The sequence below is a fragment of the Hyaena hyaena genome, unplaced genomic scaffold (genome assembly GCF_003009895.1).
Source record: "Hyaena hyaena isolate Hyena2069 unplaced genomic scaffold, ASM300989v1 scaffold_529, whole genome shotgun sequence".
Taxonomy (NCBI): domain Eukaryota; kingdom Metazoa; phylum Chordata; class Mammalia; order Carnivora; family Hyaenidae; genus Hyaena; species Hyaena hyaena.
Genome location: NW_024081162.1, coordinates 10,534 through 36,900, shown reverse-complemented (window position 1 = coordinate 36,900; position 26,367 = coordinate 10,534). Strand labels below are relative to the sequence as shown.

The 26,367-nt window shown below is 38.3% G+C and overlaps 1 protein-coding gene and 1 long non-coding RNA gene across 4 annotated transcripts in view; one reads left to right on the top strand and one right to left on the bottom strand.

The window, feature by feature from the left end:
* Nucleotides 1-7,190, bottom strand: part of ARRDC3 (arrestin domain containing 3) — a 14,435-nt gene extending 7,245 nt beyond the window's left edge. Inside the window, exons 1-3 of the mRNA XM_039255492.1 lie at nt 6,674-7,190; nt 2,429-2,510; nt 252-399 (exon numbers count right to left, since the gene is read on the bottom strand). Coding sequence (XP_039111423.1) covers nt 252-399; nt 2,429-2,510; nt 6,674-6,953 — 510 coding nt within the window. The 5' untranslated portion in view covers nt 6,954-7,190. The remainder of the gene's footprint in view (nt 1-251; nt 400-2,428; nt 2,511-6,673) is intronic.
* LOC120247539 lies at nt 4,201-26,367 on the top strand. Of its 3 annotated transcripts, XR_005532346.1 has the most exons (6): nt 7,196-7,406; nt 10,627-10,689; nt 13,396-13,506; nt 15,601-15,712; nt 17,961-18,093; nt 26,338-26,367. It is a non-coding gene; the product is annotated as an uncharacterized LOC120247539 (long non-coding RNA). The 3 variants fall into 3 exon arrangements; XR_005532347.1 differs by lacking the exons at nt 7,196-7,406; nt 10,627-10,689 and adding an exon at nt 4,201-4,285; XR_005532345.1 differs by lacking the exon at nt 10,627-10,689.

The window sequence follows — 26,367 nt, the reverse complement described above, 5'->3', positions numbered from 1 at the left end:
AGAGTTATTTCATACCATATGTTCTTTTGAAATTTACTTGAAGTTATCACAATATTAGAAAATATGAGCATTATTTTTCACTAATTTGTGTGCTCTTGACTGGATTTTTAAGATACTAAAAACATAGATTAATATTTATAAATTTTAAAGTAAATCACGATTTAAAAATTATACATGTTACATAGTTTAGGTGATTATTCTTTAGTATTTATATGCTGAAAACAAGAATGAAGAATTCAGTCAACTCTTACCAGTAATGAAGGAGTGTTGATATCTATATGCTCAAAGACTGTAAATTCCTTCTTTAATTTTACTGGTAGAAGCCAAGGCCTGTGCAATTCGGCTTTCACCCAATAGCGCACACTGCCATGTCGGCCTTCGAATGAGGTAGCAAGTGGTCTGCGCAGAATATAAAGTTCAATATATTAATTCTATACCTCTTTTTAATAATTATATACCAGGTCAGCATATAGAAGTGTTATTATAGGGCACTGTTTATATATCAGTGAGGTATCAAACGTAGATTTTTTTTTTTTTTTTAATTTCCAAAGGGATGAGTCATGGGGGGGGAACCTTCTGTTTTCCAAATAACAACAGCTGATAGTTAATATTACAGTAATTTTGCTTTAAAAAGCCAGAAGAATACAATCCCTTTAAACTAAGAAGAAGCTACCTTTAATGCTGGTGGCAAAATTATGAAAGTTTGGCAATGAACAATTTTTGGAAGGTTAAAAGTTTTAATTTAAAAATGAAGTTAAGAATGGTTTAAGTATTTCTATTGAGAAATTCCACACACTGGCTAGCAATTATCTCTTTTTGTAGTAACTAATTAAGAAGTTCTAGAAAAGGCCTAGACCATTTGTTATAATTTCAAAATTTTTTCATATTTTGGTGTCTACTGAAACTCTAAAAAGCTGCTTTTCCATGTCCTAGTTTACTCATGTTCTAACTCTTTTTTGCCAAGTTTTCTAACTTTATTGGCTTAATAAGAAAAACAAACATTTCTATTTATCTGTATCAAGATAATCAGAAGTGGTTTTCAGTTCTCCCAAATTTTATTAATTGTAGAAGGTTTTAATTCCTTTGTTTTTTTTTTTTTTTTTCCTTTTCTTTCATGATTTCCTGAGACAAATGCCCAGGGTTCAGTTATGTACAGGTAAGATGCTAACTTAGAATAGGATGAGAAGTAGTGTTTTCACAGGTATTTTTGCATTTTAGACCCTTGTATTAATGTCCATAGCACAGAAAAATAAAATGCAGTGTTTATGTTAGTCTTCCAGAGTTTATTTTAAATAACCTTGCTTGAGGCGCCTGGGTGGCTCAAACATCTGACTCTCAGTTTCTGCGCAGGTCATGACCTCACGGTTTGTGGGACTGAGCCCCATATCCGGCTCTGCGCGGACAGCTTTGGATTCACTCTCCCTCTCTCTCTCTCAAAATACATAAATACACGTTAAAAAAAATCAGATGATCTTAGTTGGTAGATTTCTGAAAAATAGCACCTATGAACTCTACTCACATAGAACTCCAATACTAGAATTATCAAAGATATTGAAAAATTGGGGGGAGTACAATCTTTTTTAACAACTTATTTTTACATTAAGAATAAACCACTTTCAGGGGCGCCTGGGTGGCTTAGTCGGTTAAGCGTCCGACTTTCGCTTAGGTCATGATCTCACGGTTTGTGTGTTCGAGCCCTGCGTCGGGCTCTGTGCTGACTGCCAGCTCAGAGCCTGGAGCCTGTTTCAGAGTCTGTATCTCCCTCTCTCTCTGGCCCTCCCCTGCTCACGCTGTCTCTCTCTCTCTCCTTGAAATAAAAAAATAAAAAAAAAACAAACAAAAAAAAAAGAATAAACCACTTTCTTTTCTTCTTCCATACTATATTCCAAGCCTTATGTTTAGGTGTAGGATGGATGCTTCATTTAAGTCCAGGTCATATAGTATCTCTTGTGTGACCTTTTCAATTAGCTCTTTGCACAGAAGCCACTGAATTCACATTAAAAGAACATCACTTCTAAAGTTAAGACATTCCTAATTATTTTTATTTTTTAAGCTTAGTGCTGTTGGTTAGCATTAGCAAAGAAGACCTGATGTTTTATGTTTCTGTTAATGCCAACTGATGATAAAGTACTTATAAAATGCTTACTACTTGAATAGAATCTTCTAATTCACTCACGTTAAGTGAAATACTATTCAAGTTTTAAAAACCCCTTTAAAGATCTTGAGACTAAGAATTGAGCTTTGCTTTCTATAATTTTGCCAGGCTAGATAAAAAAGTAGCTACTTCTTTCAGTGCATTGTTTTCCTCTAGCAACATTCAATAATGAAAAGGGTTTTTTTTTTTAACTAAATATATTTAAATTTAGAATAATTTTAATTTTAAAAGAATGGAGGTTTAAGAAGAATGCCTGTTACTTATAATACTTACGTCTGTGGAAGCTCGAAGCTGAATGCATATTCATGCCTTCCTGAATGAATAGTGTTGAAGCCTTCTTCGGAATTGTCATCATCTGAAACAAACATAAAAAGAATACAAGACTTGATGTTAAACCTTTACACACTCCTCACAGTCGCATAACTTTAAAGATAAGGCTCTAATAATTAAGGCCACAAGCTTTGGAGTCTGAAACGTCTTAGTTCCAAATCTTCTGTCACTTTCTCTGGGGTTAATACAAATCCTGTCTTCAGTTGCCTCATCTGTAAGATGGGGATAATCAACACTGATACCCCAAAGGCAAGTTTTTTATTTTTATTTTTTAAATATTTTTTTTTTTAATGTTTTATTTATTTCTAGGAGACAGAGAGAGAGACAGCGCGAGCAGGGGAGGGTCAGAGAGAGAGGGAGTCACAGACTGAAACAGGCTCCAGGCTCTGAGCTGGCAGTCAGCGCAGAGCCCGACGCGGGGCTCGAACCAACGAACTGTGAGATCATGACCTAAGCGAAAGTCGGACGCTTAACCGACTAAGCCACCCAGGCGCCCCCAAAGGCAAGTTTTTTAATAGTAAATGACCCAACTCTGCAGCATCTGTACCTAATGCAGTATATGCTCAACAAAAAGGAAGAGCTCATATTTCACAGTACGATGTTACCTTTGTCTCCAATGGTTTATTTAAACTTATTATAAGACTTACATAATAAAAACTGTGTAACCTGCCATGAATGTTACAATTCTAAAACCACTAGAAAACTTTGTCAGGTGAAGTTAAATAGAAAAAAAAGGAACAGTGATTTTAACGTCAGTTTCAGAGCTAAAAATAAAAATTCTCTATTGAACCTAAAGTGATGACCACACTCAGTTTGTCCTAGGAACAGATAAAATTTTGCATAGAGAGAGAGAGAGAGAGAGAGAGAGAGAGAGAGAGAGTTAAAAGGTGCCTGCTTGGGGGGGGAAACATTGTTCCACATCCTTGAAAAATGATCTCCAATTAGGTTGTTTCCAATTCTCAGAAGAATGACCTTTCATTTTATAACCAATTTCCTTTGGCCAAAGAGCTTATTTTAAAAATTTCTCCAAAATACACATACTTAACGAAAATATGGAAGGCGATATTCTTAAACTGACTTTTCTTAGCCTTCTGTCTAAATATTATAATTTCATAAACGCCTTATTAATGTAGTTTTTCGTGTAGACACCATCATGGGAGAGGACGAGATTAGTATCATTTAACTTTCCCTCACCAAAAAGTATCGAAGGTACACAAAAAATGTGATGCTTCCGTTACATCAAAGAAGAAAAGGGGGGAAAAAAGCGTGTATATGTGGACACTTTTATTCAGAACCCAGGATGATTCCCGTATCTCGGTACTATTTTCCTCGTCTCCGGCGCAAATCCTCTGAACGAATTTCAGCACTGAAAACTGCCTGGTGAGTTGGGGGCCATTTACACCCGCTCCCCTCGAAGGCGCCCAAAGTTTGCGTCCCTCTCCTTTTCTTCCCTTCTCTCTCCCTTTTTGTGCCAGCTCAGCAGTCTCATTGAGGCGAGCTGCGGCGGCCGAGCCGTGGTAAACAAGTGCCGGGCTGTCAATCAAGAACTAGACCGGAGCAGGAGAGGACCGGCCTAAACCGGCGCGAGCAGATCCCAGCCGGCCCGCCCGCGCGCCGCCGCCGCCCGCGCGCCCCGCTATACATACGGCATACGTCGCGCGGCGCTCGCGCTCGCGCTCGCGCAGCCTACCCTGCTGCACTGGGGGCGGGGCGACCGCACCGCGGCGCTTCCGCTTTACACGCCCCAGCCGGTGACCGGTTCGATCTGGCTCGGGCCACCCTGACACCTTTACAGTTGCGGTGAGGGAAACGGGGGCGGGGATGGGGGTGGGGAGGGCCGCATAGTCCCCGGGAAACAATGGGGAGGGGTCAGGGAATACTCGCTAAGGCACCCACCCTGGCTTTCGTTGTCGGTAGCACTTTTCCCTCCCCTCCTGGCCAGCCTGTCCCCTCAGGTCAAATCAAGGTAGCCGGTCTGGCGACTGCATAGGTCGATAACACGCTTTGTTTCAGCCCAGGGAATCAGCCTGTACAGAAGGTGCCAGTTTCTACCCGAGACACAGGAAAATGGGGTCCCGCTAACCCAAGTTCCTTCAGAATAGGACTGCCAGCTAAAGTTACGCCGAAGGCCGTGTGGCACCTGTGAGGCCAGCAAGAGCTGCTCTCCCCCTCCTCTGACGAAACCCAGGACCGTTTCTTTCGGGACCCCCAAGCAAGCCCAAATGAAGGGCGACAACATTCTGCGACCCGAGCCACGGCGCCTCCAGAATCTCGGGGACGGACGCGAGTAGGGGCGGGGGCGGCCGCTCGGTAGGGACCTTTACCGGCGCACGCCGGTTCCAAGCCTCACCCCAACCGGCGCGAGCCCCCTCTCCCCACCCGCTCGTGCCCAATCCAATCACAGCCTGGCATCGCCTTAGCAACAGGCTAACAAACGCGGCTCCGCCTATCGCCGGTCGTCCGGGGCGGGGTCTCAGTTCCAGGCTAGTTTGAGAGGTCCCACTTTTAAGTCATTGAAACTATTCCAGCTAAGAGCTCGTCCGCGTTTTGCAGGGGTTGAGGGGCATCTCATTGGGGTACAGGGTACGTAAGGGCACAGTTTTCTTTACCGTGAAGTCATGGAGCAACTAATCAAACTGTTTTAGTTCCTGTAAGTCGTTATCATACTTTTATCCCCAATGCAAATCTCAACTCCTTAAAAACCTTTTGTTTCCTAACCGCTTTATAAAAAGCTACAATGTCCAGAAAGGTTCGAACACAAACTCCTGTGTCTCCTCCTCAACAAATACCAAAGCTGTCATTAGGCATTTGCATTTATTCTCAGTCTTACAGCTCGGAAGGATTAACTAGAAATTTGGTCAGAATGCAAATGACATGTGTAACTGTGAAAACCCAGCGAAAGAACTGATTTCATCCTAATCTCTTTTAAAAAATGAGTTAAATGCTGTAACTCCCAAGCATCCGTCATTTCGACACTTGCCTTAGTTCAATTAGCACTTCCTCAAGGATGTGTATTTTTTTAATATTGAAAAAGGTAAAGATGTGCTGTACTTTTTGAAAAATCGTCAACATTTGAACTAAATGCTGCATGAGAAAGGAGAAGCATAAAATTACATAACCAGTTTTAACATTATATTCTTCTTGGGCTAGGAATTAAGTCATCGCCACCACCTGACGCGTGTAACCAATCTGCTGAGAGCAGAACAAGCGCCCCTCCTCACCACCCCCCAGAACTGGTCCGAAACAGGATTGAACCGCTTCTAACAAAGGGTGGAAACTTAGAAAAACAAGCTTAGAGGCTCCTATATTTCCACAATGTAACCATTTAAACAATAGATTGGAAATCTTAGGACCCCTTCTCCCCTTGACAACCCTCCACCTCCCTTTTCTAACCAAAAATCAAATCCAGTGTGCCGAATACTTTTCAATTCCATTTGACTGGCGCCGGTTTCATTGAATGCACGTTCCAAAGTTAGGCATCATACTCGGAAAAGAAAATTACTGACCCGAAATGGCTTCTAAAACTGATTTGAAACCTATCATAATGATGGATACTATCCTTTAAAATAGACAATGCTTGATGTAAATTTATAAAGGATCTGGAAAGAATAGGGAAAAAAAAACACGTGGGGTGCTGATGCCATATGTCAAAATAAGCCACAGAAATCCTTTATCAAAGAACAACGATCAATTCTTTAAAATATTTTGCGTGTCAGTACTAAAAATGAAAACCACCTATTTACTCACTTAAAAAATGTTACTCCATTTCTTCACTGAAGCTTAGTTTTTAAGATCTAAGGTTGCAGAGTACAAGGGGGGGAATCTAATATTGAACTGCAGATTTTAACAATTCATTTGAAAACTTGTAAAATTACTGAATGGGATTTAAGTAGAATTTGCAAGTAAGACAGAAATGTATTCCAAGTGCGTATGGCACAGAGCAAGCCGGGTATAGATAGAGGTAGTTGAAGAAGTGCAGTTTGCAGTCACTTTGCAGATGCCTGCATGCATTACAGCTTAACACACTATGAATGTCAAGGAGATTCCAAATCTTCCAACTTTGCTAACCTCTATCAAAATGCTATGTGTTATGCCAGGAGTAGAATTGCACTAATTCAGGAAAATTGAAAATGTACTTTCCTGAAGAAAATCGAGGTCTAATGATTTCTGTATAATATAAAAACTTACCTCTTTCGTGTCCAATTAAGATGTCTTTATGGTTGAAATATTCTACTTCTTCAGTGTAATTCTGTGTATAGGCAGTATTGGAGCCGGCGTTTCTTGATTCGGTCCAGCGTACTTTCGCATGTCCTCTTGCATGAATTTTAAGGGATTTTACTCTGATTTCCCCAGTAACTTCTAAATTCACCCTTCCTGAGACTGTATCCCCACTAGAATACACAGGGACATTGCTGTCATTAAGACAGTCAAAGCTTATTGTCAAACTCTTCACCTTTCCCAGCACCATGTTTATAACAAAATCTATAAAAATATAATGTAAGACAAAAAAGTCAAGATCACATATAAAATGTGATCTTCACCTAACACTGATCGATGTCTTTGCCGTGCAAAAAGCTTGCAGGCAAGATCAGTGATTCTTTACAAATAGTTCATTGAGATTTCTTAAAAAGTCAGGGCAGCAGAGAGGCTGCTGCTCCACGATCCTGCTAGTCTCAGTGGTCTCCTTACAAAGACGGGCGGCTGGAGGCTGCCAGCTCACTTTAAGAGCAGCTTTGTGAAAAACAACCCCAGTGCGCACGCGCACGCCGCGGCTGCTGTCCGCCCTCCCTGCGCGTCCCCTCCCGCGCCCGGCTCGCTCCCTCGCTCGCTCGCGGGTACAGTAGGTGTACAGCTAAGGGAAGAAGATACTGGGGCTGTCGGGAGGCTGAACCTGACATCTCTTCATTGTGGGCTCCTATTGGTAGGCAGGCTACCGTAAACCCTCGACGTGCTGTCTGGAGCCCCTTACCGAGCACACTCTAATAGATAATGAAAGAGTGGGGCACTGGGGGACAAGCGCTGGGTGGGGGGATGTGTGCAAAACCAAGTAGGTTTTGCTGAGTGACCAGCCCCAAGCGAGCGTTACCGGCGCTGCAGGGTTTTTTGCCCACTGCTTGGATGGAAGGAGGAAAAAGTGATGTGTGAAGAGAGATGGGGGAAGGGAAGAAACCGGTTGGGCAAGCGGCTGGTTGCTGAGCATAATCTAACCAATTTCAAAAGAAAACGTAATAAAATCCAGACAAATAATGTTCGTAGACCAGAGCATTCTTGGCTTGGATTTTTTAAAAAAAAGACTAGTGCGTTGTAGGCAAAGTGGAAAGAACTCAGTCGAGGCAGAGGAACCTTAGAATACCAGAAGGAGCAAGAAATCGAGAAGCAACTATAATCAATAGTTGTGTGTGTGGTGTTTAAATCAATAGGTTTTGCTTACTCCTCAACTGCTTTTTCTTCCATCTCTTATTTAAATTGCAAGGAAAAGCAACCAAGTTGTTTGCCTGATGACGCGGGGGGGGGGGGGGGGGGGGGGGGAGGGGGTGGTAGAAGGCCTGACCACTTCCTAGAAGGAAGAAAAGAGGCTTTTTAAATGAAGACACCACCTACAGCTAGATTTGCAGGGTATGACATGATCACAACTCCTGTGTCCAGAGGATTAAAAATAGAGTTTGGCCTTAAAACGTACCGCTTGATAAGAGGTAACATGACATAGTGTTTTAGCTGACATCATGTTCACAACAGAATCAGAAATCTTTGTTAGAAATGAGTGAAGCCTGTAAAGATGGTTTTTAAAAAGCATGATTTGGTATATAAATAGACCTTAATTTTGTTAAGTTCTAATACTAATTTTTACAAGTCCAACGGCCTTAGACTGTTCCACATCATAATTCTCTTAAAGACAAGTACCTTTATCTTTATTATGAATATTTTGGTAACAAATGACATTGTTTTCATAAAATCACACTGGAATTCAAGGCATGACAGTATACACTTCTCTAGATTTTTGCAATCAAGAGAGCTGCTTCTTAGAAATGTAGATGGAAAAATATGAATCTGCAACTATATATCCATAATTAAATATACTTTGGAAGATTTTTGACTGTACTCATTGGTTTTACTGTTTACTTGCTTTTAGAGGAAGAAACAACTTAATTGGATTTCAGTTGACAAGGCAGTTATCTTGGGCTCAGCATTATATATAAATATGCAAATTATTTGGAGAGTTAACGGGCAGGCCATTTATCTCTAATAAAGTTGAGATGGCTATGCTTAAAACTATGAATTTGTGTATTTGAGTGGGAAAAAAATAGCCTTTTTTTTTTTTCTTTCCTCTTGGTTGACACCTGGTGGAAATTCTAGTTGTTCAGGTACTTGGAATTTCCTGCTAGCTTTGGGAACAGATACTACTTGGGTTTTTTTCGCCACCTAGTGGTAAAATGGTGAATTTGCTAAAATGTCAGCTCAGCTTTAGGGTCAAATGATACTTGTGAAGCGTTCAAATGACATTGGGTAAGAAGTGGATTTAAAAGTGTGGTACACAATGGGGCCTTCATTACTAAATTTGTTTTAAATACTTTAGGGCTTGTGAACAATGGCTAAATTGTTTAGAATTTTTAGTAAAATTTTTCTTGTTTTAATGTAACGTCTATCTAAAAAAATAAGAATCAGTTGTTTAAATGAACTAGAATTGCATTTAACCAGAAAGAATCCTAAGAGATTTACTTGTAGTTTGTTTTACCAGTTTTTGTTTAGGGTATTATAAATTATTGTCTTTATTACTTATTTTGCTATTTCTCTTTATTTTCTTTCTGTGTCTTTGTAAACGCTTCCTAAATACCTCTTAAACTAATTGACAAGTTGCCAGGAAATTCTTACCCCCATCACTTTAAGTTTCTACTCATTTATCCTAATTATCGCCTTTCTTCGATTTGGATTTGGTCACATAACTATTTAAGTGTCTAAACTTGAGTTTACTTGCTTCATTTTGTTTACCTCCTCCTTTTGTTCAAACTGTGGAAACACCAGAAACAAACAAACAACAAACAAACAACTCAGGCACTTCTAAATTCCTGTTTGTGTTTTCATTGTTTTAAAAATTTATTTATTTAAGTAATTTCTACATCCAATATGGGGTTCTAACTCACAACCTGAGATCCAGAGTCTCATGCTCTTCTTACTGAGCCAGTCAGGTTCCCTTTGGAGCACTTGGACTAAATTTTGGACTAGATATTTTCTCTCATGGCTTTTGTAACCTCCCCTTTTGAAAACTCTTTGTCTAAAACTGGGCCCTTGAGATGACTTGAAATGTGGTACTGTAGGTGTTTTCTTGGTCTTCTGGACCTGGGCCCTTATTGTATTGTGCATTAAGTTTAAGCTATCCGTCTTTACCACTAAAGCTCTTTCCTACTGCACTCCAGCCTACGTCTCATATGCCTTCTCCTCCTACTCATCTGCTAACTCTCTATACTTCTGTCAAGTGCATCTTCTGTCCCCTTTTGTTAGCCTGTCTCACTGTTGCCAGTGTGCAGTTGTGTGCTGCTTTCTGTTCCCAGAACAACATCCCACTGCTGTTAACTCCTTTCCCTTCTTCTAACCCCTCTACTAGACTCAGGTGGGTAAAATTCCAAGTAGACAGAATAACTAGCTCCCCCTTCCCTTTTTATAGCTTCTTCAGAGCTTAAATAGAAGTCTCTCTGTATGGTATTTGTTCCTTGGACTTTAAATTCAATGGCTGTTGCACCTTACTATACAAAGGATTAAACTCAAGCTCAAGAACTCTGTCTAAAATGACAAATGATAATCACTGCCAGGATATTTGGTATTGATGTGGTATGTAAAAATTACTGCCAAGTCTGGAGATTTTCACATAATATATCAATGTGCTCAATATTATTATTAAAAAAAAAAAAGCAAGCCATCTCAACAGAAAGTTTTCATGTATGGTTGTAAGAAAAACCATACCAAGTAGCTAGAACCTCTTCTTAAAAAAAAAAAAAAATTGAAATCCATGCTTAATCCTTATTTCAACTAACACTTGATTGGCTTGAATAGTGTAGAACTAGGGGTGTTTGGTTTTTGTTTTCTTTTCGTCTTAATTTCGTATTTCAGGGTTTTGTAACTCTGACTTAACTCTTTAACATCCTCAGAATACAACAATGATGTTGGTGTGAAGACTGAAGACAAAATTTGCTATATTATTAGCAAAATAAGTGAGTTTTTTAATATTTGATACTTAATTAGATGGTGCATTTGTGCTCTTCATACTTAATAGACATTTAAATGCATTGTGAATTTCATCACAAAATTCAGTCCCAAATTTCTATTTCTGTTCTCCCTCCTCATGATATGTGTTACATGAACACCGGTTGATGTTTTATTTTTGATGTCTTTTTTTTAAATATGTTTTTTTTCTTTTTAAAGTTCATTTTTTTATTTAGAGAGAGAAAGGGAAAGAGAGAGAGAGAGAGAGCATGGACTGGGTAGGGGCACAGGGAGAGAGAGAGAATCCCAAGCAGGCTCTGCACTGTCAGTGGAAAGCCCAACGCAGGGCTACATCTCATTAACCAAGAGCTTGTGGCCTGAACCAAAATGAAGAATCCAGTGCTGAACCAACTGAGCCACCCAAGCATGCCTTGATTTCTTAATTTTAAGTCAAATCATCCATAATTCTATTCAGCCAGAGATAACCACTGTTAACGTTTTGTTACATTTCCATCTAGATGTACAACTAATAAAGGAAAGCATTGCTGGTGAAGCAAAGACAATGATTCATATCAATTAGAATTCTTTCAAAAGAGATTTGATTAGTGGCTGAAAAGAGATTTGATCAGTGGCTCCAAGGGAATATCTCTTGACTGAATTTGTAACATTTAGATCCTTCTAAATTTGATGACTTGGTAAAGTTTATTCATATAGGCTTGAATGGCAGTGGGCCTATGGGAAGGATCAGAAATGCTAAGTTTATTTTCTGAACTATTTTATGACTTTTGACCTGGTACAACTTTATGTAATGACTGTAAAAAAAATATCTAATTATAATAGCTAACATTTTCTGAAGATTATTGAGTTTTAGTGCAAAGTATAAGTGAATGCAACAAGTTTCCAGTTTTTTTTTTTTTTACCTTAAATTCATATTTTGCTAACTGGAATTTCATATTTGCTATCTCACTTAGAGAATATTGCCTTCCCAATCATTGACATTTTTTTCTGTTGGTGAAGAAGATCCTTATTATTGATGATTTTAAAACTTAAAACTTATTATTTACCATCACTGTATTTTCAGTACTGTTTAATGGAAGATTCTCCAAGGGTCTGTTATGTAAGGTTAGTTTTATTTATTGTTGTTCATTATTACACTTATGTTATCATACTTAAAACCTTCAAAAGAGAATTAGTTCTCATTCATTTGAATCAGCTTAGTTTTCATGTTACTATTTTTCCTATTGAGGAATTTTTCTTGTTACTCAATTGAAGAAGTAGCTATGATGAAGGCAGTGTTTGTTGAGGCATGCTGTAAGGAGGAAAGGCATTTAAGTTTAAAAGTTTGCTGGGGACTTCCTGCCCCAGAATTCTAAGCGTTGCAAATGATCTTTTGTTTCAGAGTTAGGAAACAAGTTACGTGATAGCTAAACTTTGAAATCAGACATTTAATCTGTGACTTAGTATATTCATTCGCATGTGGCTTAATCAGGAATTGTTTTTTTTGCTTTTTGTCTTTGTAAAATGAACATTTTTCCTTTGGTTCATGTACAAGCTACTTAAATCAATGTATTTCAGTGGAAACATGAGGCAACTGACAATATCTGCCCCATATTGATATATAATTGATATAGTCAATTGATAATTGTTTTTTGTAGAGCATATGAATTTCAAATTATTTTGCTGTGGAGAATCTGATAGGACCTCAATGCTTTAATATTTTAGACTTTGAAACATATATGCAGAGTTTTGTGGACATGAGGTACACAAGCTGTTGTGAAGATGTACAAAGCATATGAAGTGGGGAACAAAATTAAATCATGAATACTTGGGGAGCCTGCGTGGCTCAGTCAATTGAGTATCTGACTTCGGCTCAGGTCATGATCTCACCGTTTATGGGTTCAAGCCCCACATTTTAATTATGAATAATCTACAAATTGGGGCACCTGGGTGGATCAGGTCATTATCCCAGGGTAGTTGGATTGAGCCCTGAGTGGAGTTCCACACTTAGCATGGAGCCTGCTTGGAACTCTCTCTCCATCTCTCTCTCTCTCTCTCTCTCTCCCCCCCATCCCTCTCCCTCTCCCCCTCCCTCTCTCTCTCTCTCTCTGCATCTTTCCCCTGTTCGCATGCACACTCTCCCTTTCAAATAAAAAAAAATGAATTAATTGACAAGTTGAAATATTATAGTCATCTTGGTCTTTAGAAAGTGACAGTAATGCTTTAGTAAAGCAAAAATAATTTTGTAAGGCATGGGTTAAAGACAAAATTAGGAAGCTAGAGTAGACTGCATTTTACCTAATAATTTTAACATCCAAATCATATTTTTTGCAGTCTTAAAAATAAGGAAAACTGTATTTCTGCCAGTGGGCTCCTTGAATAGGGAGAAGCCCTTTAACTCTATTTTTTTCTTTATTTCTGTCTTTTGATATCATTTGGATCTGTTTTTGTGAAACTTGGTAGAAGCCCTCAGAAAGATAAATGTATGAGAAGAAACTGAACTGAGCCTGACCTCCCCACTTAGGTTTTTCTGCAAATGAAGAGGAAGGAGAGAAGAACCTTTCATGAAAGAGTCCCTTGATAGATAAGTGGCCAATGGGAGGTTGTTGCAGGGGAGAGAATGATTGTCAAGTAGAGTCATGATCCTAAAGACGATAAGGTGAGAAAAAACAAATTGTCATTCCCTTTAATCACATTGTTTTTTTCTGTCTCTACAGTGATCACTCCAAATGAAATGAAGTGTTGGAGACAGCAGTGGCCAGTAGTTAGAGCAATAGTTAGAGGACAAAGCCAATTAAGGGAACTGTCGAAAAATCATGAAAACATTGGTAAGAAAGACTTCTCAGAAAGTAGTGTGAGGGTAAAGGGCAAGAGTTCTGTCTCCGGGTGGATATGGGGACAGAGAAGGATGACAGGAGAGTTATGGTAGATATTCAAGACATTTCTCAGTGGTCAGGCTTACATTCAAAGAGCGGGCCTGGCACAGGCATGTGTGGTAATGAAAAGAAAGTCAGGGAGACTTTTCATGGGGTCACAAAGCCTAGCTGATAACCAGAAATGGAATGGGGGGCAGGCTTGGTGGGACGAAGCAAGTTTTTCTTTTAGAAATATATAGGACATAAATTAATTGGCGAAGAAGTCCATAAACCACCAGTTTGTTTGCTAAGTGAGGGGTGTGTGTGAACGAGAAAGAGGTCACCATTAAAACAACAAGAATACTAGCAAATTTTATAGCAGCCACTTTGCTTTCTACTCATTATCTTATGTGGTCCTCTTAACAGCACTGTAACGTAAATGCTATTATATCCATTCTATAAACAAAGAAACCAGCTTGAAATGATGAAGTAACTTGTCCAAACTCCTACAACTAGTAACAGATGGTACTAGGATTTGAACCAATTCTCTCCGTACGTCATGCTGAAAGCCAGGCAGTAGACTTGTTTATCAAGCCTCCAAGAAGGCTTCTGTAACCCTCCCCTAGATATAAGTTTCTCTTCTTTGTTCACAGCACCTTTTAAAAACTTTATTCCTTAATAGTGTTTTGTGTGGTTCATTTTACTGTCTCTCCCATAATACTCCATGCCTCTCAGGGTTACTCTTTTTAAAATTTTTAAAACTATTTCTTTATTTTGAGAAAGAGACAGTGTGAGTGGAGGAGGGGCAGGGAGAGGGAGACAAAGAATCTGAGGCAGGCTCCAGCCTCTGAGGTGTCAGCACAGAGCCTGATATGGGGCCCGAAGTCATGAACTATGAGATCATGACCTGAGCTAAAGTTGTACACTTAACCAACTGAGCCACCCAGGCGCCCCTCACGGGTTCTCTTATCTAAGGCTCAAGTGTTAATCATTTCTATATGGGCAGTACTTAGTGCAGTGCCAGGCACATAATATACACTTAATAAATATTTATTGATATGTGGTAAATTGATAAAAGAATGTTATCTTTAAACAACTTTCCATTATAAGATTGTTGAATCTTACAGGAAATTTTTCTAGATACCCACGTGAAACTGCATGAGACTGATGAATTGAAAATAAGACACAAGTTCAGGGGCATCTGGGTGGCTCGGTCAACTGAGCGTCTGACTTTGACTCAGGTCATGATCTCATGGCTCATGCATTTAAGCCCTGCATTGGGCTCTGCGCTGACAGCTCAGAGCCTGAAACCTGCTTCAGATTCTGTGTCTCCCTCTCTCCCTGCCCCTCTTCCACTTGCACTCTGTCTGGCTCTCTGTCTCAAAAGAAATAAATATTTAAAGAATTTAAAAAATTAGAAAAAATAAGATATAAGTTCAAACCATCATTTTATAAGCGTGTGCTGATTGCCTCAAGGTCACCATCATGATATATTGTCCAATCCCAGTTGAAATAAATAATGATTACTGCCTTTACTAAAGTTTTATGGTTTTAAAGTAATAGTTATATTAAAAAATATATATCACCTTTCAGCATTTTTCTACTTATATTGGATACATTATTTACAATTAATGAACAAAGAATCTTCCAGTCTGCTTTTGATTGCTTAGGAAAAATGCTATTGTGTGCCATAGCAGAGAGCAAAATACCTGACTCTAAGAATCTCGGAGTTAAATGAAACTTGCTTATCTATATTTTTAGCATATAGCTTCACAGCTGACATTTAATAAAAGTATTCTGAACAGATTTACAAGTAAGTCATAGACATCAAAGATCTTGATTTTGTAGTATTTTATTGGCTATGTATATATTGAGATTATGTATAGGTGATACCTGTCTTAGAAATTAAAATCACTAAGAACATTTCTGAAGACAAACAATTTTCATTTATAACTTTGGTAAATTTGACAGGTATTTGAAAACCTGGTCATTAAATATATATATTATGTAAAAATTATTTTGCGTATATTTTAAAATATTTTTTTATTTTTAAAAACAATGAAATAGATTGAAAAAACTACAATATTTGCTGTGGAGAAACAGAAGTTTGTGGATTTATGAATGGAAATGAGATATAGCGTTCTGGATTCTTACAAGATAGCAGAAAGTATGAGCAATGGTAAGTGCTGTGGATTACATTTTTTTTTTAAGTTTTTATTCAAATTTGGTTAGTTAACAGAGTGTAATAAGAGTTTCAGGTGTATGTTACAGTGATTCAGTACTTCCACATAATACAAGTTATGTGCTCATCACAAGTGCCCTCCTCACCCCCTATCACCTGTTTAACCCATCCCTCGCCCCCACCTCCCACATGGTAGCCATCAGTGTGTTATCTATAGTGAAGAGTCTGTTTCTTGGTTTGCCTCTTGTTTTTTCCTCCTTTGCTCCATTGTTTTGTTTCTTAAATTGCTATGGATTAAATTTATGTGTATAAATTTAACTTCTGAATGGTGAATTAATTTTCCTTTAATAATTAAAAGAAAAACTCTAGGGATGTGTTTAATGTATTATCTTGCATATTTTTAAAAATTTAGTGTTATTTATTTTTGAGAGAGAGAGAGAATGAGTGGAAGAGGGGCAGAGAGAGAGGGAGACAAAGAATCCCAAGCAGGCTCTAGGTCTGCATGGAGTGGATGCGGAGGTCCAGCACAGAGCTCAAACCCACAGACTGAGATCATGACCTGAGCTGAAACCAAGAGTCAGAAGCTTAACTGACTGAACCACCCAAGCACCCCACTATCTTGTGTATTTTACTAAACAAAGAGATCAATGATAAAATTAAACAATTAACAATGGTAAAACATGATAGTTAAATTTAGAGAGTGTGGTCAGTGAGTAGAAATGTATAATCATGTAATTCATTATAAATTTTCACCTCTGGCAGCCAGAACTTTTAGTTTAAAATTTGTAAGAGAAACACAATAGTAAGAGAGCTAGAAAATACCCACATATGTATCTTCACAATTATGGGACTCAAAAGAGCTTTAAATGTATGGTATATAATGTTCATTCTGTCAATGTAGAGCCCATTAATTAGTTGAATCATTACTCTTTTTTACAATAGAGGTTTTTCTCCCAAACATTGTCTAGTTATTAAGAAACAATTATTTAAATGATAGAAACACTGTTTTCCACAAATTTATGTATTTGGCCTTCTTGTTTTATATTTTAAAAGCATATTTTCTTTTCTTTTTTTTTAATGTTTTTTATTTATTTCTGAGAGAGAGACAGCATGAGCAGGGGAGGTTCAGAGAGAGAGGGAGACACAGAATCTGAAACAGGCTTCAGGCTCTGAGCCAGCTGTCAGCACAGAACCTGATGGGGGGCTCGAACCCACGAACTGTGAGATCATGACCTGAGCCGAAGTCAGATGCTTAACCAACTGAGCCACCCAGGTGCCCCTAAAATCGTATTTTCTTATAATACTATATTTACCATACAGTGTATGTGTTGAATTTCCTGTGGGGACCTATATGTGCTTACTTACTAGGACACGGAAGAAAGAAATATTCCATGCCTGAGCAGTGCTAATAGTTTCTGGTATTATCTCATTTCTCCAAAGATAACTTTCTGTTAGAACATACCATTTTTTTTAAGTTTATTTATTTATTTTGAGAGAAAGAGACAGCATGAGTATGGGAGGGGCAGAGAGAAAGAGGGAGAGAGAGAATCCCCAGCTGGCTCTGCATTGCCAGCACAGAACCCGATACAGGGCTTGAACTCAAGAAACTGTGAAATCATGACCTGAGTTGAAACCAACAGTCAGACGCTTAACCGACCGAGCCACCCAGGCAGCCCAGAACATGATATTTTTTTAAAGAAGCAAATAAATAAAATGAGAACTCTCTCATGAAGAGACTTATTAGATTTGTGTTAAGAAGAAACAGTCTTTATCTGTGTGAAAAGTAGGGTACATAAAAAAATGAAAAGAGGGGCGCCTGGGTGGCTTAGTTGGTTAAGCGTCTGACTTTTGCTTAGGTCATGATCTCGCGGTTCGTGGGTTCAAGCCCTGCGTCGGGCTCTGTGCTGACTGCCAGCTCAGAGCCTGGAGACTGTTTCAGTCTGTGACTCCCTCTCTCTCTGACCCTCCCCTGCTCACGCTGTCTCTCTCTCTCTCCTAGAGATAAATAAAACATTAAAAAAATTAAAAAAAAAAAAAAAGATTGGTTATGAAAAGAAAACAATTTTAGGGAGCTCTAGAGGGAAAAATGCTTTTGACTATTTACATAATTCTTAAAACATAAAATGATGAATATGGTGTGCTCAGTCTTTACGTGCTTTATATCATTTGATCATAACAATAATGCAATTATCCTCATGTATGTAATCAGTCTCTGCTTTCTACTGCTATCCCCTCTCCTCTGTAGATGCACTGTTCCCCTGTGCAGGCTCTGCCGTCCACACTGTGCCCCTCTACATGAACAAATCCTCATCTTCCTCAGGCTTGGCCTCTCTACACCAGACTGATCTCTGTGTGGGGACATCTTTACCATGTATCAGGTGGGCTCTGACTCACATGCTACTCCTACTCCCCCCAACCCCTTCCACAAGCAGGGCAGGTATGCAACAATTTCAATTTAGTCGTGAATGAAAAAGATAGGGTGATAGCTAAAAGGTTACTCATTCAGGAAAGACTTGTTTTTGATTAGACGCCAATCTGAGGACAAGTTTAAGATATAGAAGAGACTGGATTAGTTTTAGATATGGGAAAGACCTAATTCCCAGTTCAAGAGAATGGGAGGGGAGAATAGCTTCAATACGGGTTAGTTTGCGAGTCTCCGTGGCTGAAAGAGGAGTGACTTTCTATCTTACGGCTCTTACTTTCTCTGTGCAGTCGTTGCTAAGAAGGAGTGATTTAGTTGGAGGTTTGAGGACAGTAGAGAGGATACTGAAATTACTGTAGAGAATGAAAAAGTGAAATGAGCAAGAACAAAACAAAACACAAATTTCTGAGTGTTACAGAAGATCTGAGAATCAAAACTGAAATTGAGTTGAGACACCAACCTGAAAGGTTGTAGTGTTTTTTCTAGCAGCCCCCGGTGCTAGGAGTGGAGAAGTCAGATTTTATAGGGCAAACATTTAAATAGAAAAACATGGCACAAATAAGTTGAAGATACTGGTTAGAAAGAGGTTGACTTGAAGGAAATAAATGTTGAATGTGGAAATGAATAGTTATTTGTTATATAGAATAAGGCATAATTACATAAAGGAAGATGAATAGAATGCTAATCATTGCTTTATTTTTCAATTACAAAAATAATACAGGTATCTTGTGAAAAAAATTAGAACTATCCCCCCCAAATTTTCAATGAATTGAAGATAAGACAGCAGAAGGGAGAAGTGGATAGAAGGTGATAGATTGATTTGAAAATCATGGTTTGAATATTTTCTGTGGTTCATCATGTACACCATGGATATGAAAGTGAATAATGAGACATTTGGTCTTTTCTCATAAGGTAAAATTCAAAACAGAGAGAGAAACCATTAGAGACTCATAAATACAGAGAACAAACTGAGGGTGGCTGGAAGGGAGGTTGGTGGGAGGATGGATTAAATGGGTGATGGACATTAAGGAGGGTACTTGTTGGGATGAGCACTGGGTATCATATGTAAGTGATGAATCACTTGGCTTCTGCTCCTGAAGTCAAGACTATACTGTATGTTATAAGAAAAACAAAACAAAACAAAACAAAACCCAAATCCAGTACATTGAAAACTTTCAAAGGCCTTATACAAATCCAAGGTTTGTTTTACTAAAAATATTTCCTTTTAACAAAGACATAGACAAGTAAGTGTGGGTCTTCAACTTATATAAGATCAAATCTTAATGATTTTTTTATTCTTTTAAAATCTCTTTTCCTAATTCCTGCATGTAAGAATTGACTTGTTTTTTGTTATTGTTGTTCTTTTTATTGTCCACTATGTTGAGATGATGTGTGACCCCTTTCCTCCCCCGCAAAACCCCTCCTAGCCTGATTAGATAGTCAGCATGTTAGTATAAACAGTTTTATTGAGTGGGCTCTACTTGGTGGATATTAACACAATAATGTTTTTATTTTTCTCCAATTACAATTCCCAGTAGTACTTTGTCGAAATCTCCCATGACAATTTATTGAGCATATTTTACATCTTTCTCATCATTTGCAGTTATTAAAAAAAACAAAGCAAATCCAAACTAATTTCACTCCAGTGTAAAAATCCAGTCTCAAATATGATCCTCTCAATTCCCTCTGTAGCATTTCACTCCTTTGTTCCGTAGGAGGAATATAAGAGATGGTGGGGATTGCTTATTGATGAGGACATAGCCCTCCCCCGGAGAATGTGCATGATTCTGTTGCTGCTGGTGGTCACTGAGGATGTGACGATCTCCTCACAGCTTTGTGCAAATTTTAGTGCTGTTTAGCTTCAGCTTGGTGCACTGTGTCTCTGGGGAGTGCACCCATGTCTTCCTTTAGTCCTGCCTTTGGTCCACATCCTACTCCCCTTAAAAAGCACACTGTCAGGTGTTGTTCTAGGACTTGGACTTGGGCTTTCTCCTCACTCCTCTATATTCTTTTGTATTGCGTGGAACCAGGAAGGCCTCATCTGCGTCCTCTGATAGACAAGGAAACTGGAATAAGCCAGAGACTTTCTCCATCTTTTTCCTAAGTTCCCTATAATGTGCTCTCTTTTTGTCCTACTCTTCTGGGCTTAGTCAGCAAGCCCTCCTTGAAAATCTCCAGAAAAGAAGGATGCACAGTTCTTGGTGTTCAGATATGCTTCCACATTCCAGACACAGGTCAAGTTCTCCCCCAGAATCCCTCATAGGGCTCACTGCACTTTGAAGGCAGGCTTCAGGTTGGTCTCTAGTTCCTTGACTCTGTAAATATTTAGCTAAGTAGTAGGCTGTCAAGCTTTCTGCTTTGCCAGTGTTCACTTTCCGTATTTCACTGAAACTTCCTCTTCACTTGACTTCTGGTGGGTTGAGGGGAACTATTTTTCTGCCCACTTAGGGCCGATATGCTGGTTGGCAATAGGAGAGGCAGCTCCTTTGTGTCTAAATAAGTCCTAACAGGCTTTTGGCCTCAGTGGTTGGCGTGGCCTTTAAAATTATGGAATCCTTATACTATTTTGTCATAATTTTTCAATCAGAATAACCAATTCCAAGATAATAAGAAAAATTCCATTAACATAGCATAAAACTAAAGTAAATGATATCCTTCATTCTTACTTGACATTGCATTATACAGTGAAACAAAACAAAACACAAACTAACCCACAGGATATGGCAAGCCAAATTTTTTCAGTACCTAAGATTTTAAGTTAGGTATGCTTAAAGGAACATTGATTTTCCAAGGTCCTCAGAAGTGTAATTAGTGGAAATATTATTGGTGTTTTATCCGACTTTCTCTTGGAATATAGCAGGTATAAGATGGGTGTCAGAGTGAGAGAGAGGAGTTAGGCCTATTATTAAATCATTGGTCAGTCAAGAATATATGCCACTCACTAGCAATGTTTAACTTTTTTTTTTTTTTTAATGTTTTATTTATTTCTAGGAGAGAGAGAGACAGTGTGAGCAGGGGAGGGTCAGAGAGAGAGGGAGTCACAGACTGAAACAGGCTCCAGGCTCTGAGCTGGCAGTCAGCACAGAGCCCGACACGGGGCTCGAACCCACGAACTGCGAGATCATGGCCTAAGCGAAAGTCGGACGCTTAACCGACTAAGCCACCCAGGCGCCCTGCAATGTTTAACTTTTTATTAGTAGGTCTTTGAATACAATAAGCAAGACTGGTTGGTATTTATTTAAAAACAATAAACATATTTTCCTTTAAGACCTTTGAAAGATTACTTATTAATCTTATGCTTCACAGTCCTCTTATCAGAGAGGTTTGAATAAAGAAGTATTTTAGGTTCTGGCTTAAATATGAAGATGGTTTCAAGCATTCCCAGTGGCTAACAAATATAATGATTATCATTCCCAGAGCAGTACTGTCTTCAAACTTTCTTAGCTGAATTCTTTCTGAGTGACATTTCTGTATCCATATCCTCCTTGTTAAGAACTCAATAATGGACTAGGTTAATTAGACATAGGTAATCGTACCTCATATTAATCATCCTTCTGTTAGAATAGATTAACCTTTTTAGCTCCTATTTTCTGGAATTCCCAGCCTCCATGGACGCTGTTCTCGAGGCATTAGGTAGCCTCATAAAATTTTAAAGTCATTTGAATTTAGAAATATCCATTACTGATAGACTTATTAAACTTAATAATCATAGAGATTTACTCTGAGATCATTGAAGATTAGCCAAACTCAGGTACTTTATAGGCTTATTTTTTCCTAGTTGTGTGATCTGGGGAAATTCAGTTATTATTTTTTCATTTCCTGACTTAAAGAATGGGAATCAATATTATTCACTGAAATTATAGAAATCAAATGGGATAACACTTACAGTGGATTCTGAAATGCACTACTGAAATGTTGGTTATTGGGAGTAATATTTTGAAACATAGTCCAGTCAGAAGATTTTACTTTTTGTACTCTTGTTGTTAACTGTTCACTAATACCCTGGATCCCTTTCCCTGGCTCCCTTGTATCATTGTCAAGGAGCAAAATCATGACAAAAAGTTGTGGGAGTGAGCATTCTGACATTTGTGGCTCCCATAATTCTGTGGTACATATGTGGTCCAGGCAGCAAATTTATGTCAGTCCACCGAAGAATAGAGCACATCGGGCTGGCCACATTGGAGATTCAGAACACTGCATGACAAACTGAAAAATAAGCATGTGTTAAAATAAATCTATTAACAATGTAAATATAAGTTTGTCTCCTTTTAAAAGGAAAAACAATGCAGTGAATTTGAGAGGTAATTTAAGAAATATTCAAACATTTGGCTTTAATTAGAAAGGCAGGAAAATATATCAGAACTAGATTCCATTTGGGCAGGGTTTGTTTATCCTTCTCATCTTGGGTTTAAGCCAAAAATCTTCAGTTTTGACAAGTTTTAAATGTTTCTTCAAATTTGGGCAGAGCCTTTTGCCTATTTAGAGATAGATGCTGCTTAGATTAATGTTAAATAAGAGGAGTGGAGGCCCATGCTTATCAGGACCCACCAAAATCAAAGAGCAGAAGAAGGTCACAGAGTAGAAATGGTATGTGTGGATAGAGGGGCACCACTGGTAAGTAAATTAGTACCTCGTGAGGTGGAGGAAATCCCATTCATTAAAGTTTCTCTTGGGCAAATAATGTTATGTATTTAGAAAAAATACTTTAATAAGCTACTTGTGGGTAGTTTGATAATACACAGAGTTGGTAAAGCTTTGAGAATATAGGCACTTTTCATTTCTGTTTTGAAATTTATTTCATCAATTTGAGTATAAATCGATACAACTCCTTAGAAGGGAAATGTAGTATGTTTATCAAAATTACAATTGCTCAGTCAGTTGAGCGTCCAGCTCTTGATTTCAGCTCAGATCATGATCCCAGGGTTGTGCGATGGGGCCCTACTTTGGGGTCTACACTGAATGTGGAGCCTGCTTAAGATTCTCTCTCTCTTTCCTTCTTCCTGGCTTGCTGCACTCTCCCTCTAAAATAAAATGAAAAAAGAATATTAAAAAAGTTATAAATGCATATCCAAAAAAGATATACAGATGGCCAACAGACACATGAAAAATGTTCATCATCATTTATCGTTAGGGAAATGCAAATCAGAACTACGTTGATCTACTACTTCACACCTGTCAGATTGGCTAAAATCAACAACATAAGAAACAACAGGTGTTGGTGGGAATGCAAATTGGTGCAGCCACTGTGGAAAGCAGTATGGAGGTTCCTCTTGGATACATGCATTCCTGTGTTTATAGCAGTATTATTTACAATAGTCAAGATATGGATTCAGCCCAAGTATCCATCGACTGACGAATGGATGAAGACATGGATAGAGCCAGAGATATAATGCTAAGGGAAATCAGCCAGTCAGAGAAAGATAGAAAGATAAAATGCCATATTCTTACTCATATGTCGAGTTTGAGAAACAAAACAAACAAGCAAAGGGAAAAAAATAAGGGAGAGAGAGTCCAATCAATGCACTTGTCATGACAAACACATAATGATGTACTGAAATGTGGAATTACTATATTGTACACCTGAAAGCAATATAACACTGTATGTTAACCAAGCGGAGTTAAAATAAAAACTTAAAAAAAAAGGAAAGAAAAAAAGAACAGAAAAAAAAGAGAAAAAGAAAAAAACTATTGCTACATATATCTTATCCAAAAATACCACTACTGAGAGTTTATTCTATGAGACCCAATGTCCACAAATAGGTTAAATTAATTATGCTACATAGATAAAATGGAGTATGATGGAACAGTGTAAAAGAATTACAAACCTCCCTATACACTGACAGGAAAGATATCCAAAATATGTAGTACAGAGAAAAAAAAATAAGGTACAAACAATAATTAATTTAACCTATTCATGGACATTGGGTTGTTTGTGATTGTTTGCATTAATGACAATATTGCAACATGTAAACATATGTAGACCTTATTTTGCATTAGTGTATAGAATAAATTACCAGTAGTGATATTGTTGGACAAGATACATGTTATTTTGATAAACATTACTACATTCCCCTCCTAAGTAGTTGTACCAGTTGTACCATACTCCCAACAGAGATTAGCATTTTTTTTAGTTCATTTTAAGAAAATTTGCACACTATCTCAAACTTAGGGAAAAATTGCAAGTAGAGAGAATGTCCTCGCTACACCCCAAACTACTTAAGAGTAAGTTAACAACATCATAATCGTATCCTCCTGAATACTGTAGAGTATATATCTTAAAAGCAAAGACATTCTGCTATATAACCTAAATAAAACCATCGATATCAGAAGATTAGTTTTGATACGTTAGTACTGTCTAATTCTCAGATTCCATTCATGTTTTGCGCATGATCCCTAGGATGTCCTTTATAGCAAAAGTATATCGTCCAGAATCATGTGTTGTGCCTGTTAGCGGCTGGGCCTCTTTAGCGTCTTCCAATTTGAAAAGGTTCTTTCTTTCACTTCTATGATTTTGATTCTTTTAAATATTATAGGCCAGATATTTTGTAAAAATGTCTCTTAATTTGGGTTTGCCTGACATTGTTTTTGACTCAATTGAGATTATGGCAGGAAGATAGCAGAAATGATTCTGTGTTCCTCTTGTTGCAACCTATCAGGTGACTCACAATTTTGATTTAGTGCATTACTGATGATGTTTGATCTGGTCATTTCATTAAATTGTGGCTGTCAAGATTGTCCTAGATTTGGTCAGTGGAACTCCTTCAAGCTGGCTCTTCTGTTCTTTTGACTTTATCATCTGTGAGCACTTCCTTGCTTTCTCATCCAAAGAGATGTTCCAGGCTAATCTTGTACTTTCCTTGTCTCAGACCTGGAGTCATCCATTTTTTTCAAGGAGATTTTTAATGGAGAATAGTATTTAGAAGCCAAGATATGGGTGCTAGGTGTGTTTCTTGCTTTTGAGGTGTCTCTGTTCCTAGGCCTTCTTAATAAACAAAACCTTCCTCCTGCCCTTCTACCCTCCCTTCCTTACTTCCTGTCTTTCTCTGTATTAAAAACTATGAGGGGCGCCTGGGTGGCTTAGTCGGTTAAGCGTCCGACTTTCGCTTAGGTCATGATCCCGCGGTTCGTGGGTTCGGGCCCCGCGTCGGGCTCTGTGCTGACTGCCAGCTCAGAGCCTGGAGCCTGTTTCAGTCTGTGACTCCCTCTCTCTCTGACCGTCCCCTGCTCACGCTGTCTCTCTCTCTTTCCTAGAAATAAATAAAAAAAAAAAAAAAAAAGAGCTTCATTAAAAAAAAAAAAAAAAAAAAAAAAAAAAACTATGAGTTGAGGGACTCCTGGAGGCTCAATTGCTTGGTCATCTAACTCTTGATTTTGGCTTAGGTCATGATTTCATGGTTTGTGGAATCAGGCTGTGTGTCATTCTCTGTGCTGGCAGTGTGGAGCCTGCTTGGGATTCTCTCTCTACCTCTCTCTCTGCCCCTCCCCAACTCGTGCACTCTTTCTCTCTCTCAAAATAAATAAATAAATAAACTTTATAAAACTATGAGTTGGTACTATAACTTCAATTCTTGTCTAATACCACATGATTCATTTTAGTCATTTCCCTTTCCATATTATTAATTCCCTTCTCTGACAAACATATTTCACATTATCCTTAAGTATTTAATGATACCTCCTTTATGTAACACATCTCCCATCACTGCCACTCTCCCACATTAATACTTTCCTCAGTCTTCTTGGGCCTTGTACCAGTTAGCTCCTTCTTATCTCCCTCCATTTCCTGCAGAAGTTCTCTTCACTCTCCATAGCCTCTAACAACTCAGGCTTCTTGGTGTAGTTTTATTTGTTTGTTTTTGTTTGTTTGTTTTTGTTATGAGTGAGGTTGCACAGTTTTAATGAAGAGTGCCAATATTAATCCTTTCTCCATTTCTCATCCAAAATCTTTGGTGAAATCAACATTGCCCAATAATATTTTTTGTAAGTGAATTATTTAGTAGTTCTTGAATCAGAACTGGGTTTTATGTTCAGCTGCACAGAGTGAGTACAATTTTTAAACAAATAATTTATTCACTTTACATTTATTTATTGAATTCACTGTATGTGCTGGCCACTGTTCTAGGCACTGATGGTCTAGTGGTAAGAAAAAGAGACAAATTGCCTTCCTACATGGATTTATTATTTTTTAATGTTTATTTTTCAGAGAGATGGAGACAGACTGTAAGCAGGGGAG